Genomic DNA, 16,942 nt, shown 5'->3' with positions numbered 1-16,942 from the left:
ACACTATTTTTTAAAAATCCACTGAAGTATCTAGCCAGATGATTTGAAAATGTACTCAAAAAGAAAGAGCCATGTTAAGAGAATGCGGAGGAACACAGATAGCGCAACCTCTAAAGAACCACAAAAAAAAAAAAAAAGATTTCACTCACACTTAGATCTGTAGCAGTAATATGAAGCTTGTTAAAAGTAAAAACAATAATTCTGTCTATTACAGTTGATGAAGTCTAAAGAATATAAGCCAAAAAAAGACCAAATAATCCATTTAAAATATGAAAAACATTAGATTTGTCATTAGAGCCCACAAAATTTACCTTGCACAGCAAGCCTGGTTTGTCAAGCTTACCTATATGTATTTGATACCCTGGTTCGCTTTGCAGTTACTACTTATGAACAAAGATTTCATTACATTCTTTTCCCTGTATGAGAGAAAATGAGCTACGAACACCAAATTCCTCTTAACGTTATTGAAACATGCATTTTGAGACCAGGCAACACATATACAAGTAGCTTCTGTTGATGATACAAAAAAACATAAGAATGATACAGATAGATAAATAAAATTTAAAGCAAAATATACCCAATATTAGTATAAACCCCAAAAGAAATATGAGGCATGATTCAAGGTATTATATCTACAAATTGCCTTATTTCTTGTACAAAGTAAGCCTGTCACATTGCAAGTAACAGTACTGTGTTCTTTGCTAAAGATACCGGCTAGTTAAGTCCCACTGAACTTGCACCGAAACATCCACGATACAGCAAGAAATGCTAGCTCATTAAAAGTCATGACATACACCAGTATTTCACAATGCCTTTAACTGATGAAGGACAGGGAAGGGAAGCCTGTTTCCGTATGCTGTCTTGGATGTCTCATACACAGCCTAGAACAATTTACAACTTGAGCTAACTTTTAGTGCAGACTTCAAAATATCAGGTTCAAAGTCCAGGACAGCAAGGAGTGTTTGTGTAAAACAGAGACACTTAAGAGTGCATCTTTATTTTTTCCAGCATACTGTTCCTAACAAAGGATGGACTGCAGAAAACACGCAGTGCAATTGAAAGCTGAGATAAGAACTTTGTCCAGTTTAGCATTGCTTCATGAAAGCACTCGGAACAATTTATACTGCTAAGAGGTACCTTAGTCTTTGGGGTGGAGGGATGTTGTTTTGTTTCATATTTCTTGTCCCTAAAAATGCAGGAACACAGGAAAGATCCGCAAATGTGATATTCAAAAGCATTTAAGCAGATTTAATAGCACTTCACTGATCAGACAAATCAGAAAATTCCAGGTAGACCATGCTGATGGAATGATTAAATGAATACTATCTCAACTGGTCTACTCACAATACTTACAAAAGCGATTTAAACATCAACACAAAGACCAACAACTTGGTGACAGATCTCAGATCTGCAAAAGTTTTAAAGCAATATCCTAGCACAAACTGAAATAAAAGCGTCATGTCTGTCTCTGTTATCTCTGTATTTTTAGATTAATGTTCACAGTAACACGGGACAAATTTTATTGCTTCAGATTAGATTTGATTGATTTTAATATTGGGATTATTCTCCAATTCATCTACACTTACAAGATACTTCTAAAAACGGCTGAATTTCCTACTTGCCTTTGCTCTTCGATGCTTTAAAAATTTTTAAAGGATGTGAATTCCTTTTGATATCTCTATGGTAAGATGCCAGAAATTTGACATGAGACATGCGCCAAAAATTAACTTTTCAGAAGCTATTCCAGACCATCTGGAGAAGATGCATTTCAAGTACAAAATAATTAATACCACCTTCACTAAAACACTAAACAAACAGTAGTCTGCTCTTTCCTTTGTGCAATTAAAAGCTTTGAAAGTATCAGACTACTCAGAACAGATTATGAATCGCTCATAACAAAATAATTTTACTTTTTTTTATTTTACCACTATTAGGTTTGGGGTTTTTTTCTCAAACATAGCAGTGCTCTCTTCCTTGAAATTGCTGATTAGAACTTTAAATGCACAACTGTGGCCTAAAAACTCACTTCAAGGAAAAGCTAAAATGAAACTCCCGACCTTATCCAAGGTGGAATTGTATCCAAATCAAGTAATGCATTCATGGTTCGTAACATGGAAATCTAGAAACACTGAAAGTGCAGATGGAAACCATAAGTAACTTCAGAAGACAGAAAAATTCCTCTTTATCTCATATTTTGTCACAAATGATTTATGGATTGGAAACAAAATCTGTACCTGAATTCTGCAACAGATGGAGACTGGGTGATGGAAAAAGAAGGTATATGCAGCCACTTGCACAATGCTTACCTTTACGGAGTACACACAATACCGTGTTTCTAGCAGAAACACTACATTCAAAGTATGTTTTATATACACAAGCCTATTGTATTGCTTCAATGAAATATGTTGTCATTCATAAACTCCTTACAAAATGTCAATAAAGAGCTTACAGAAATTCACTAATGCCACACAAAACTTGACAGTACCTCAACAGAGATATGCTTTTTACATTACAATGAGGCAGTCCTGCCCCCCCCCAGCACACAAAACTGACACTGCAAAGTAAGCTTGTTCAGAACATGTTTGCCTACATTTCTAAAGGAAACTGTCTAGTGCAATAACCACAAAATAAACCTCCATTTTATTTATTATGATCATTTATGAGTTGACATAAAAATCTAAGCCTTAGAGATAACGCCTTAAGGAAATTAAATACTAAGTAAGAGAGATTAATAGCATTTCAGTAATCCAGTAAAATAAGAAACTGAGAACTAAGAACACAGCTTGAATTATTTTTCACAAATAATCTACAAGTAATCTAATGGGTTCACCAAAGAACGTTATAAAAAAAGATAATGTAAATCACCTAGGAGGTATTTCAACTTACAGCAAATCCTTCCCCCCAAAATCAATAACAAATAATGTTTTTTAAGAACCTATCCCCACAACAAAGTATGAGTGAATGTCAATAAAGTTGAGTGAGAACAACATATAAATTCTTCTGATATGTTTGCAGCATTTTGTTACCAAAAGGAGGAGAGACAGACACACTCAGGCTCAGTTTCAGTCATTCTCTGGGTTGAAGTCTTTTCTGTGACCAAGCATGGAAACTATACTTTCTTTCTCATGTTTAGTTAATCTTCTGATCTTAACTTCTGTGTAATTTCTCAGTGCCTACATTTCCTTTTTTGGAAGCAAGATTATACCAGGAAGAGAAGTTGGGAGAGGTTCAATCAAGAGAGAGAATCTTTTTTGACTTGTTTCTGGGGAACACTTCTAAACCTTTGCATAGGTGAGACAGTTCTTTCACATTGTGACTACTGCCCTCGCCTCGTAATGAAGAGGGTCACATATTCTCATGTGCTCAGAGTGCTGCTACGAAAAAAAAATAAATTACTGGTTATTTGCTTGAAATTCACCTCTTTACATCCTTTCATTTGCCTACTTTTTTCTTCTACTATATCAAATAAGTTATTTCTCTTTCCTCTGAATTCCAGCCATAACCTGGCCTTCAATGCTACCATCTTTTTCAATTACCAAAATGTTGGCCCTTTAACTATGGCAGCATTTATTGATCAATAAAGAAATAATTTTAAAATCACTTGCACAATTCTTCTCATATTGTTACATATGTGCCAGGAAAAAATTTCCATAAATTTCCCTTGAGCTCCTCATCCTCTCACAAATATTTTCCCAGCATTCTCCTTTACCCCAAAAGATATATAACCAGCAGAAGTTGAGCTGATCAACTTTCTCCCTCCATCACTCGCTGCTCAGCTGTTACCTCTTTTCTTAGACTAGAAAAAGGCCAAGGCAGAAGGCATTACTCTGCTATGTGTTTATACAGCACCTAGCACAACAGACTCTGCTGTTATTGCTTTTAGGTCCTACTACAACACAATGAATATGTCAACTGTTAAATCACCAACTCTAATTTGAAGGAAAAAAAAATATTTCAAATGTCCTTTTCCAACAGACGGTCCCAAATTTTAGGATTAGAGGTTATTGTGCTGAGAACTGACACATAAAAAGCACCTTTCTCTTAGGTGACTCCTTAGTCGCAGGGCACAGCTCCATCCATCCAGGTACAGCTTCTTAACCAAACAGATTTTGCTGCCCTCCTGTGGCCTGTGAAGATTTTAAGCTCCAAAAGTCACACGCTCACCAGCACACTGGTGAAACGGCTAAGAAAAACTGATTCCACTCGACCAGTTCACATTTTTGTCTTGCAAGACAGATTGCACAGCTCAACATTACACTTTGAAGAAAGTAAAAAAGACAAAGTACTGTTGCAGAGGTAACGAAGGTCTCCTGATGCCTCTGCTTGAAAGGACTGCTTAGGCTTTGTAGCAGAAATACAGAGATCAGTCACGCTGACTTAATAGCTGAGCTAATAAACTTAAAACTCATCTGGCCGTCAGTTACAATGTGTAGAGAACGACGATGTAAGTGACCTATAAAAATACTGCAAAGAAAGGGAAAAAACGCTAACTTCAAATCCTTGTGTTGATTATGCTACATAGCTATATGAATTATGAATCCCCATACTCTCAGATGGATGGATGACACATGAAACAGCTACAGGACACAAGCTGTACAATGGTTACACCCTACCATCAATGGAGTTGCGATTTAAGTCTAATGAGAAAACTTACAGTACAATCTTCAAATAAGCAGCGAGGACATTCTACAGCAAGAAATAGCAGAATGCTGAAGCACATTAAATATTTCTTTTAAAGGCAATGCTGGTGCTACAAAAGTTCAATTTAAGTTGTACAGCAGCTGGAATACTAAAATGTTTTTGCTGAAGTTCTGAAACAGGCAGATTTTCTGGACAGCTAGTTAGCCAGCTGCCATGAGGACCTTCTGAGGGCCAGCAGCGCATGAATGGTCAGCATCTGTGTAATTCAGACTGGATGGCATACATGGAATTAGCTATTATGAAATGGCAACACTATACACAGGACTCAAAAAAAAGTAGTTCAATGCTTTCTCATACGTAGTTTCCAGGCAAAAAAGTGCAAGAAATGTGTCGTCATTTTCTTCTCTACAAAGTGTCACTTTGTACCACAGCATCACTCTTAAGTACACCTTACTGACCCCTAAAGGAGATAAATTTCTATATACACTGTGGCTTCCCCAAAAATACCCCTGCTGATGATTTCCAGCTATGTTTAGAAGAAAATGTCTTTTTGGATCACATTAATCATCTGTCCCGGATTTTTGCTGGACATTGTCCCAAACCAAAATTGCTAGAAGGGATCATCATTCTTCTTTCTTTTCACAGTAATCATCCATAAAGAATATCCCACACCTCCATGCTATGGAGTACTTAGCAGAAACTTCTTCTCTAAACGTCTGGCTTAAGAGATAAAGAATAGAACTTCGGAGCTCTGCTATCCCATGAACAAGGAACACGGAAATAAAAAAGGGGCAAAGAAACAGGTATACTACAGTGGTATCAGGAGAAGAAAGAAAGTCTAAATGAACACAGGCCAGAGTTGCTTAGCAGGCTATTTAACATGCATGAAAGATTTCCGAGGAAGACATGGAAAATTAATTTAACAGTCCTGTTAAAAAAATAAAAAAATCTGCTAGCCATCTATGAGTTAATATTTTTGGGTTTTATGTCCTTCCGTATGTGTGAGAACTTTAGAGACAAAAGGGAAAAACCTCACAGTCTAACGAATAAAACTACTTTTTCTATCTAGGGCAGATCACACTCAAATTCTACCTATACATAGCCAGCTCAGGCAGTGACTGACAAGTGCAGACACTTTGTAAAAGTTCACTCTAATTAATCACGAACATGCTTTAATTTAACTGTCAGAACTAAGACTACTGTGAATTTATAAAACCAAGTCATTAAGAATTGCCTTCAGTTCCCAAATCATAAATCCCTAAAACATTTCAAGTGGCAAACCGCACCATTTAATGTTAATTCTTTAGAAGCGTTCCATAAACAAACACAAACCACAACAGGACTAAAAAAAGCCCCCACTGAACTTTATATCCTGTATTCTATAAAACAAATCTCTCAGAAACCTAAAAACTCACAATTAACAAGGACTTGTGAATTGTAAAACCATACCTCTAGGGATTACACTTCATGAAAAACTGAACTCCTATTATAGGGGATATTCATATACGAAGGATTAAGGCTTCAGTAATTCTCTGAGGGTTTATACTTATTCCATAAAGCACACCACTAAAACAAAGGTGATGCTTTTCAATATCATTATCAGCTGTATGGAAAGTTCGTCAGTCATCCTCACTTTCTTACAGAACAGGCCAAACACCAATTCCTAACTGAATCAAAATGCAGCTGTTAGAACTTGACATTATTCTTTCTAGTGTGATTTTCAGTAAGATACATTAGCAACTGTTCCTTTTTCCTTGAAGATTTTAACTATTTCATTTGAATGAAATATTTAACTATTTCAGCAGCTTTAACTATTCAGCATTTAGATCCAAACATCACTTAAAAAAATGCAACAGACTTGAAGCAAACATAAATGTACTGAACTTGTACCCTCATAATGCGGCTGCATTGTTTTCATGAGGCATACAAACCGTCCTTTTTCAAAAAGTATTCATTTCAGTATAACATTGTGCCTAAAAATCGTTAGTACACACTAATTCAACTTAGTCATATAATAGCTTTGCCTCATGTCTCCAAATAAGCATCTTAGAAATATAAAATAATGCATTCCTTTCCCTTGTTTAGTTTGGCAACCAAGACAATCACAAAAGAAAAATGGAGGGAGAGCACAGTGATATTAGGAACAGTGTATATTGCCATGGACAAGTTATTTGGAATGGTGGCATGCATAATTTATTATTTCAAGCTACACATAATTTTTTTTGTCTAAAAACTAGCAATTGCACTCAAACTCCCATCAAAGTTGTCCCATCAAAAACTATGAGTCAAAAGATCCAAAGAAGTCACACGTGAAATCTGAAGTGTTGCAAAAATCCTCTTTTTAAGATAAGCCACATAAAAGAAGAGTGAAATTGCAATAAGCTTCCATTTTCTTACATTATCACCTCAAAAAACAATGTTGCCTATTTTCAAGCCATAAGCAGTTCCTTTTCTCTTTGTTACTGAAAATTATCTACTTCTTAAGTACTTATTAAGAATATGAGACAACCTGGCTTCATTGCCATCATGGGTTTTCCAGATCTTGAACTGCAAAATACAATACATTCATAAATGTGGTTTAAACTTATTTAAATGAGTGCAGCGAAACTGTAACTTTAAGAAGAGGTTAATGAGAAGCAGCTTCAGTTGCGTTTCCCTTGGACTGTTACCCATGTGGCTTGCAGGCAAAGAGCTGTCTGATACGGAAAAATCAGTTGAAGAAGAAGGATGAGTTCCTGCTTCAGGATGCTTGAGATACTGAAATAGGCTACAAACTATTAAAAAAAAAAATCTTCAAAGTCTTTCAAAAAGTTCTGACAAGCTTGGAAGGGAAATAGAGAACTTTAAAGTGTTTCTTTTAACTCTTCTTGTTTTATAGAATAAATGGCTGCCTGGATCTTATTTTAGAAACACTGTTGCTTTTAAAGTAAAACACATAATTTGCACATCCTGATTAGCAAAATATTTAATAAAATATCAATTCACTAAAACAGCTTTGATTTTTAAGCATCATGTATTCTCACCTCAGAAAGCACCTCTCAAGTCACAAATATTCCAAAGGTAACACCAATACAAAAAGCAGAACAAAATAAAGTAACTGTGAGCAATCTTCACAAAATAATCCAAGAAGCAGCTTGGATACACTGAATCAATCTTGACAGCAACTTCAAATCAAATAACTCTGCATCTAATGAAGCATTTATTCCACAGCTAGTATGTAAGTCAGTTCTGTTAGCAATTACAAATAACTTTAACATGGGCGCAAAATCACAAACTTTTAAATTGGTTAAGAGATAACGACATCATTTAATGCTTTTTTCCTTCAATGTTGTAAAAAAAGAAAATAAAAAAAATGCAACAACCATTCAAACATTAGCAATCTCTAATCATGTGAAATCAGAGAATGGTTGATAGTCATTTGGTTTAAGGGTAAAACCCAAGAAATCAATATTATGTCTCAAATACAGGGAACTCATTCAGAAGCCAGGCTTTTCAGTAGCTGACAGATCAAATCAAAAATCTCATCATAGCTCATCAGTGCCTCACAGAAAGCAGATGAGGAAGTAAACTATTGAAATAAATTCCTCTGCATACTTTATTTACAAATACTTTCGCAAAGCCTAATGCAAGTTTATTATAAAAAGTCCTACAAAATCAGTGTTTATGGACAGAGAAGGAAAGGAGAGTAGGTATGGAGAGAGAGCATGCAGAGTAGCAAATTACTGCTACAGTACTAAGTATTTGCAAAGCGCTTATGATGAATGAACTCAGTCCTTGAGAGCTGACCCCAGAGGTGAAACCAAATTGCTTTGGAATAATATATGTAAATGGGATCTCCAAGATCAATGGTTGTCCAACTATAAAAACATTTTTGAGATCCCCATTTTTATTTAGCAGATTCAATTTTGCCAAAACATTTTTGCCTTCCTAAAATATTTTAACGATTCCAGGGCAACAAAGTGTCAGCCAAATCTCCGTAATTCATTTTTCTTTCTGCCAGAAAAAAAGATTTCTATCACAGTAACTCTAAGTTATGTTGGATTGTAGGTTAAAAACAAAACCCGGTTTGCAAATAATTAATGCCACAAGGAAAACGTGAGCATTAGTTCTAGGTGACAATTGTGGAACACAAAGATCTTCCTTCTACAGGGAAACAAGTTTTACTGCCTTGGAGTTTCAATGGTGTGTTTTTAATTCATAAGCAATTTATTTAAAAATAATTTTAAGATAATTTTCTATTCTTCATCTGTCCATACATATTGTGATGACAATTCTCAAAGCCACATACTAGATTCACTCATAATTTTTTATCATACACAAACGATGAGATAACCAGTCATCAGAAATTATGTTCAAACAGCTTCACTTATATTTTTACCAAATAAAACAATATCCCAATCCCCAAATCCCACAAAAGTACATTTCCTTTTGGGAAGAAATTATCACCACTACCAAACATAAAGAAAGGTGGCACAGTAAGAAGAGCTTCATCCTGATGTCACTATTCTTTCTGTAAATCAGACAAGCTCTATTTCTAGTGTGAACATTCTGTACTCCGTATATACATAAATAATTGAATATGGCACCTTTAGTAAGATTTATATTCATGCATATATTAAAATACTCCTATTAATAAAAGCAGGTTTCTCAAAAAGAAAAAGCACTGAAGATCAAGTTCTCAGCTAAAATAAATTATTTAGGAAAAGACGACAACATAAAGGCAAACTTTTAAATATTATATACCTTTATTCCCACACCCCCCAAAAAAAACCCATTTACAGTATATTATGAATTATTCTGTGGCTTATAAATCAAGGTAACAAATCTCTTCTTAACAACTGTTTAAGAGACAGCCTTATCCCTGAACAATAGATGCTGGGCTTTCCAAATTTTGTCTCATTTTAAAAGGTAAGCACTCTAAAAATCTTGAATGCAAACAAGGGGCAAATATCAATCAAGGTATCGTTTTATTCAGGCTAACCTTTGTGATGGTTTTATATAGTAATTTAATTTGGTTATCAACTCGCTACTGATCACAAAGCAAGCATAAATTACACAGAACCACAGAATGATAGCAGTTGGAAGGGACCTCTGGAGATCATCTAGTCCAACCCCCCTGCCAGAGCAGGGTCACCTAGAGCAGGCTGCACAGGAATGCGTCCAGGAGGGTTTTGAATGTCTCCAGAGTTGGAGACTCCACCACCTCTCTGAGCAGCCTGTTCCAGTGCTCTGCCACCCTCAAAGTAAAGAAGTTCCTCCTCGTGTTTAGGTGGAACTTGCTATGCTCAAGTTTGTGCCCGTTACCTCGTCCTGTTGCTGGGCGCCACTGAAAAGAGCCTGGCCCCATCCTCCTGACACCCACCCTTTAAGTATTTATAAGTGTTGATAAGGTCCCCCCTCAGTCATCTTTTTTCCAGACTAAAAAGATCCAAATCCCTCAGCCTTGCTTCATAAGAGAGTTCATAAGATGTTCCAGTCCCCCAGTCATCTTGGTAGCTCTCTGCTGCACCCTCTCCAGCAGTTCCCTGTCCTTCTTGAACCGGCGAGCCCAGAACTGGACACAGTACTCCAGGTGCGGCCTCACCAGCGCAGAGTAGAGGGGGAGGATGACCTCCCTCGACCTGCTGGCCACACTCTTCTTGATGCACCCCAGGACGCCACTGGCCTTCTTGGCCACAAGGGCACATTGCTGGCTCATGGTCATCCTGTTGTCCACCAGGACTCACAGGTCTTTTTCTACAGAGCTGCTCTCCAGCAGGTCAACCTGTAACCTGTACCAATGAATGGGGTTATTCCTCCCCAGGTGCAGCACCCTACACTTGCCCTTATTGAATTTCATAAGGTTTCTCTCTGCCCAACTCTCCAGCCTGTTCAGGTCTCTGGTCAGAGCCATTCTGTCTTCAGGTAGTCATTGCCTTGCAATGGATTAACACCCTTTCTTACACCTGTGCACTGGACACAGAAGATATGAAAGGCCTTTTCTTTTTCCATGTTGGCTTTTTCAAATTTGTACATGGAAAATTTCACCTCCTCAAGTCAAACACCTGTCCCAGTCAGTTTCTTACTAGGAATAACACGTTTCATTGGGAGTTGTGTTTATTCACAAAATCCATTAAAATGCACTTGCTTAGGAAAAACTGACCCTACGAATAGGACCAACTACAAAGTTAAAGGGCTTCATGTCTTCCATTAATTGGTAAGAGCAAGCTGCACTTGTAAAATGCATTCATGTATTTTGATCTAGCTTTATTTATTTGCCTACATTTTTTGAACTAACTTCCTCCACCTCAAACTCTTGACAGATTCTGCAACTGAACCCTCTGTCTCCTACTGTGCATGCCCTCCCAGTTTTTATTATAGTGGTCTTTCAACATTCACCTGACAGCAAGTTGTATTTCAGCTAAGGAGCTCTTTTCTGACCTACAACAATTCCTTCATTTAAGAAAAAATATTTTTGAGAAGAGGGCATTACTTACAAGCCTACAGAATGCAGTTTACTACACGCTACATTCATTCTGTGACCAGTTTCACACTTTGGAAAGAATAGTACAAATTTGTTCACAGCAAATACCATCAAAGAAAATACCATTACGTGCCCACTCTGTCAGTCTAGCTGCTAATTTCAGAATGAGATACAAATAAAACACTTTCTTCTTTTAAGTACTTCCTGCTTAACAAGCATTCCAACTCATCAGAAAAGAAGTGAGGGTTTGTGAGATTGTGGGTCAGTTATTTCTTATTCTTGAATTTCACAGTTGGGTAAAAAACTTAAATAAATAAAAAGCTGTTTTAAAGAAAAAAGTAGATTCCTGTTAAAAAAATATAACCTTTCTCCCATTTTTCGTTTCACAGTGAACACAATGCTTGATGAAAAAATGACAGTACCAAAGACTTACGTCCCCATATATCATCAGAATAATAAAGCAGTGACAAGAGTTATCGCTCCCCGCCACCACATACACACGCTTTCCCCCTCCCCTTAATGTGCCTTGGGTGAGCCTAAAGGAAGTACCTCTAATCATAACTAGTCAAACTGGTCTTGATAACCACAAAGTCTTTGCAGCTGATAGGAAAATAACCTGAAGACAAGGAACAGTTTCACACACACAGGACCAGGAACACAAGCGAAAACTCCAGGGTTGACTGAACTTCCAGGAAGGATAAAAAAGTCCTTTCTACTGCTGCCTAATTTGAACTGTGAAACCACAGAAAAGATGTCGCATTTCTTTGTTGGTCACAGATTTAATTAAATATACCCTCCTCTTTCCTGGACCTCACAGTTAATCAGCAGTAGCACAATATTTCCATTCAGTATTCTTATTTCAACAAGACTCTCTTCACAAAACTTCAGCCACAACTTTGTCAGGGAAAAAATTAAAACATTTTCTGTGCTGACATGTCCTTGTACTGCTGATGCAAGTATCTCATTTTCCTTCAGTCTCACATTGTGACCACCTACGCTACTCTATTCTGACCTACCAGCCTTTTCTTTTACTAGCTGTACATATTTACAACCGCATCTACCTTTACTTCTACGGAAAGCTCAATGCAACCAAGCACTAGGCTTGGTTAGGACCTCTGAGTTATATCTACTGCCAGCTGAAGATTTTACTGCAAATAAGTATTTCATTAAATATTTTTCATTAAATATTTTAATGGCATACACATTTCTAGTATTCGCCTCTGAAATAACTTAGAAATACTAAATTTCTTTTGAGATTCTGCACAAATTAACTTTTCAATATCAAAAGATGCAGTTAGCCAGACAGACTCGGTTTGTGTGCTTGGGGGTGAGTCTTTATACACTATGTGATTTCGAAGAAACAACAAAGTGCTGAGGGGTTTTGGCTTCTGTATTTAATAGACAATATCAACATATTTCTGATCTAAACATAGATTTGGGAAACAAGCTCAGAAACTTAAAGTATTGGCCAAGTTTTTATACAGTAAACTAGAAGAGAAACCAGCATTTACAATACATTTTAAAATAAATGAAATATTTTGTGTTAAATTCCTTCCAAAAGTGAAAGTTCGTAACAACTACTACTATATTCTAGAATATCAACAGTTATGGAGGGCACTAGGATACTACATTTTGGGATATTTTGTAGTATTTCAAATACACTCCAGATGCTCACAAAGGCTTACAGATTCACACATCTCAAGGCTGATACACACAAGTTTATAAGCCAAATATTTTAGAAGTAATTGACATAATGGCAGAAGCTGAAAGATATCTAAAACATAAACATGAGTCCATTTTGGTCAAATACCTTTTAAAAAATTGCATCGGGACTAGAGCTAACAGAGGTTTTTGCATGGGAATGGTTCAAAGCTGCACTGGGGGAGGTTTAGACTGGACATTAGGAAGCATTTCTTTACCAAGGGGGTGGTCAGACACCGGAACAGGCTTCCCAGAGAGGTGGTCGATGCCCCAAGCCTGTCAGCATTTAAGGGCATTTCGACAATGCCCTTAACATGCTTTAACTTGGGTCAACGCTGGACTGCTCAGCCAGTTGGATTAGATGATTGTTGTAGACCCCTTACAACTGATATAGTCTAGTCTATTCTATTTCATTCTGCTTCAGAAATATGACTAAGCAAATGAAATTTAAATCATGTTATCATAATCTTTGGTTTCGCAAGAGTAAATAATCCCTATCAAAAGAACTGAATGAACTTAAATGTATAATCTAAATAATACATTAGAACTGCAATCATCAGTAATTCTTTTCTGCAGTAAATAGCTGTGACAGCAAGGTGGTCTAATTAGACTCCCAGACTGAACAATTCTATCCTAGTACCTCCACATACATATAAGACAAATTCGGAGATACCTAAGCTGAGGTAGAGTGAAGAAAGTATACCATGTATGCTATTAAATTAAGTTTTGCCAGCAAATTAAACTTACTGTGGATAAAAAAAAAAAAGTGAGTTTTAACTGAAACATATTCTACTTTGTCCCAACTGTTATGAACATTAGGAAGAGGAAATTTATTTACCAGTTATAGGGGTAATTTGTTTGAAAGCTTGAATTGCATTACCAAAATCCAGTTTAAAACCCTGTCAGATTCAGTGACTGTTTTCTTAGTGCGCCAGATAGGATTCAGTAATAAAATATTGAGAATTCATTTCATATAACAATTATGAATTAGGCTGTACTAGCAAAAGAATCAGGGAAGAGCGATCAGTACCACTTAGAACAGCAGAGGTAAGCACGCAGATGTATCCAACTGAAAAGCAAAATCAATTCTCAGATCAGGAAATTTCTTTTTTGTCATATGTGACTCTCTTGCTCCTGGACTAAAAGCACAAGCATTTGGAGTTTCCCTAAATCAGAAAATGGCATCAGCGTCACTGTGATCTTGGGTGGAGGGAGGTGAAATCTCTCAGCACCTTGTTGAGCTAGCAAGTCTTCCTAAAAACTGAACTGAAAACTGAATTCAGATATCAATGTCATTAGTAACTATTTCGGCAAACATGAAAAAAAGAGAGCAAGCACACACACAGGCAGGAAGCAGGAGTTGATTTTTCCCCTCAGTGAAACCAAGTCCAAGAGACTCCTTCTGGCACAAAATTTCCAAATATACATTAATTATGTGGTTTTGTACGTTATGCATCTTTTTCAAAAATTTCTTTCAAATAGAAGAAAAGTGATTTCTTGACAAAAGTATGAACTAAAACTTACAGTCAAAACCCTGAGCATTGGAAATAAGCAAAAACGTTTATTCACTTCTGTAACAAGCTCCAGTATTTTGTCAGAATTTCCCCAAGCTCCCCCAAGCATTTCAGCAGTCAGACTACAAAGGTCTTTTAACATAAGAAGTATATCCAAAACAACCACATAAAGTCTGAAAAAAATGATGTAATGTTGACAGATGCAAACCCAAGTTTTGTTTTGTTTTTTAATTCCATGTTAAAGGAAAGAAAGGATCAATAATTACAGCAGGGTGTGCAACTTCCCAGTAAAGAGTTCCCTCAGGACAAAACCAGAGGAAAACAGTTCATGTTAGAAGGATGGACACTTTATATAAAACTATGAGGGTTTTGTCATGGCTTTGTGAACTAAACCCAGATCCAAACCAGAGGAAACCAACTTCAAATTTGATCTTATTTTTATAGCCTGTATATCATAAATGGGAATACATGCTTGTATTCACAGAGTTAGGTATTTAAAACCAATAAAAACATAAAAAAACCCGCAGTATTTTTTGAAAGTGCCTATAGCACTTCAGTGATTCCCAACATGTTCTGTGAAGAATTTCACATATTGGTCATTGAAGAACATCTATACATTGCACATATATATTTCTATATTCTTTAAATCAGAAGTTCTATGCCACTGAGGCTACACTGACTCAAGTGTCTAAGTTACCTTATTTACACAAAAGAACACAAGCCTTTTTCTTCCCTGTAGAAAGGAGTTACTGTCCACTAACTTCTTCCTGTCTGGCACTATGTGTAAGACCTTTTAGAGGAAACTCTACTGTGTGGTGGAAGAGGTACTTAATATTCACAACACTGATGAAAACAACAAACATTGTGATAAATCAGTTTTTTCTGTGTAGAAGTATAGCCACTAGGCAACAGACTGCCCTGCAATCCAGAAAAGCAAACAATCCCTACAGGGCAGGGAACACTGCCACAAAAGGGAAGACTCACTCATATGTAACTACCAAACTTTGCTAATGAATATTATTTTCATCAGAATAAAATCAGCTGCTGCTGCTTTGGAAGATACAATCCATGTATATAACACTCATACTGATTATAGTAGCATCATGTAGCCAGAAAATGAGGGAAGTTATCTCACCACGTGTCCCAAACAGACTGAATTTTAAAAGATTTAGAACTGTTTACCTGTTTTACAGCGCTCTGAAATACATTGAAGTGACATGAAACAGTTAAGTAGCTTCACCAGAAGGCAGCAGTGTTAAACACAAACACACATACATAAAAACCCTTACCTTCTCCAGGACTGACTGCAGATGGTAGATTGGTCCAGTCTAGGGTCCAGTTGGGGCATGGATGAGGAGAAAATTTTGCTTCAATACCATTTTCCTATGTGAAAGGGGAAAAAAAAAAAATTAAGACCCTGATCTTTTACCCACTGAAGTTGGTAGCAAAATTCCCAGTGAATTTAATGGCATCAAACTGTGCAACACTTTCAGCCTAACTGAAACCAAACAGGCAGCTGACTCTACATTATATGGGATTCAAATTATGTATTTCTCCCATTTTCACAAGAAAGCCCTGTTAATTTTCTTGAGGAAACGTTGTCAGCCTCTATGCAAAAAATACTGAGTTATAGAGCATGATGGAGAGTCTTCTTCAACAAAACTCATTAGGGTTCCCAGATGTTCAAAGCTCTAATCAAACAGCAAAAAAAACCAACACAAACGATAGAATAATGAAGCCAAGCATAAAAGCAACATTTTTTGTCATCCTTTATATAAGTATCTTTAAAAGAAGAACACAATATTGCAATTCAAACAAAAAGTTACTTTGATTATTCAGAATTATTGATAGGCCTTCCAGCGGTCCTATCTTTGCTCAATTCCTGAATTGATCAAATATCAGAACAGAGCAAAAAAATAAAATCACTTTTAAGTCAATGCATATCAGACAGAAGATGGGCAAAAGGTATTAAACTGTTCAAAGCTGTCAGACTTAGCTTCTGCAAGTCTAATAAATTTCAACTATTCCAAATCAAGCCGCATATTACTATCAAATATAACTTATTAAAAAGCTTAAATTACCATTAACTTAGTCATAGTTGGCCTTGGACCACCTATAAAATGACTGTCTTCATTCTCCTCTTCTAATTCATCAGGAACTGAAGAGAAGTCTTGTAGCTGTTCCTCTGGAGCAGACATCAAGTCTGGAAGCTGGAGAAACTCCATATGGCATTTGCCAGCAGCTTTCTTTACTCCAGGTACTTCTTGAACTCTTCGATACCAACCGGATATCAGAGGCAAATTTACCAGATTTTTGCCTTGTTTTTTGCTGGAAACCTAGAAAAATAAAATGGAAAGGTTACTCGCTACTGTAAATTTCTTCCTACAAGCTACAAGAAGACATGAACTACAGAAGCGAGCTCAGCTCCACGCTGAGCATGCTTACTCTTAGCATGATGGTAATGCAAAAAGCCAGCTAGTTAGAGCTCCGGCCTGCAGGTGGAATTGCCAGTTGGCCATTTAGACTTTGTCTGCAATTCCCATTTGCTTCATAGGATAAAAAGGTTTACATGACCAACTTTAATAATAATTTCAGTCAGTAACAGGAAAACACAATTTAAATA

General features: G+C 36.6%; 1 protein-coding gene across 5 annotated transcripts in view; it reads right to left on the bottom strand.

Moving 5' to 3' along the window:
* GSTCD (glutathione S-transferase C-terminal domain containing) overlaps nt 1-16,942 on the bottom strand; it is a 69,565-nt gene that overhangs the window by 36,991 nt on the left and 15,632 nt on the right. For all 5 annotated transcript variants that reach the window (XM_054203033.1, XM_054203030.1, XM_054203029.1 and 2 more), the window contains 2 exons: nt 16,401-16,655; nt 15,609-15,702 (listed from right to left, as the gene is read on the bottom strand). In XM_054203033.1, the coding sequence (XP_054059008.1) occupies nt 15,609-15,702; nt 16,401-16,655 (349 nt within the window). The remainder of the gene's footprint in view (nt 1-15,608; nt 15,703-16,400; nt 16,656-16,942) is intronic.

The sequence above is a fragment of the Rissa tridactyla genome, chromosome 5 (assembly GCF_028500815.1).
Source record: "Rissa tridactyla isolate bRisTri1 chromosome 5, bRisTri1.patW.cur.20221130, whole genome shotgun sequence".
Lineage (NCBI taxonomy): Eukaryota > Metazoa > Chordata > Aves > Charadriiformes > Laridae > Rissa > Rissa tridactyla.
This window is presented reverse-complemented; position numbering and strand designations above follow the sequence as displayed.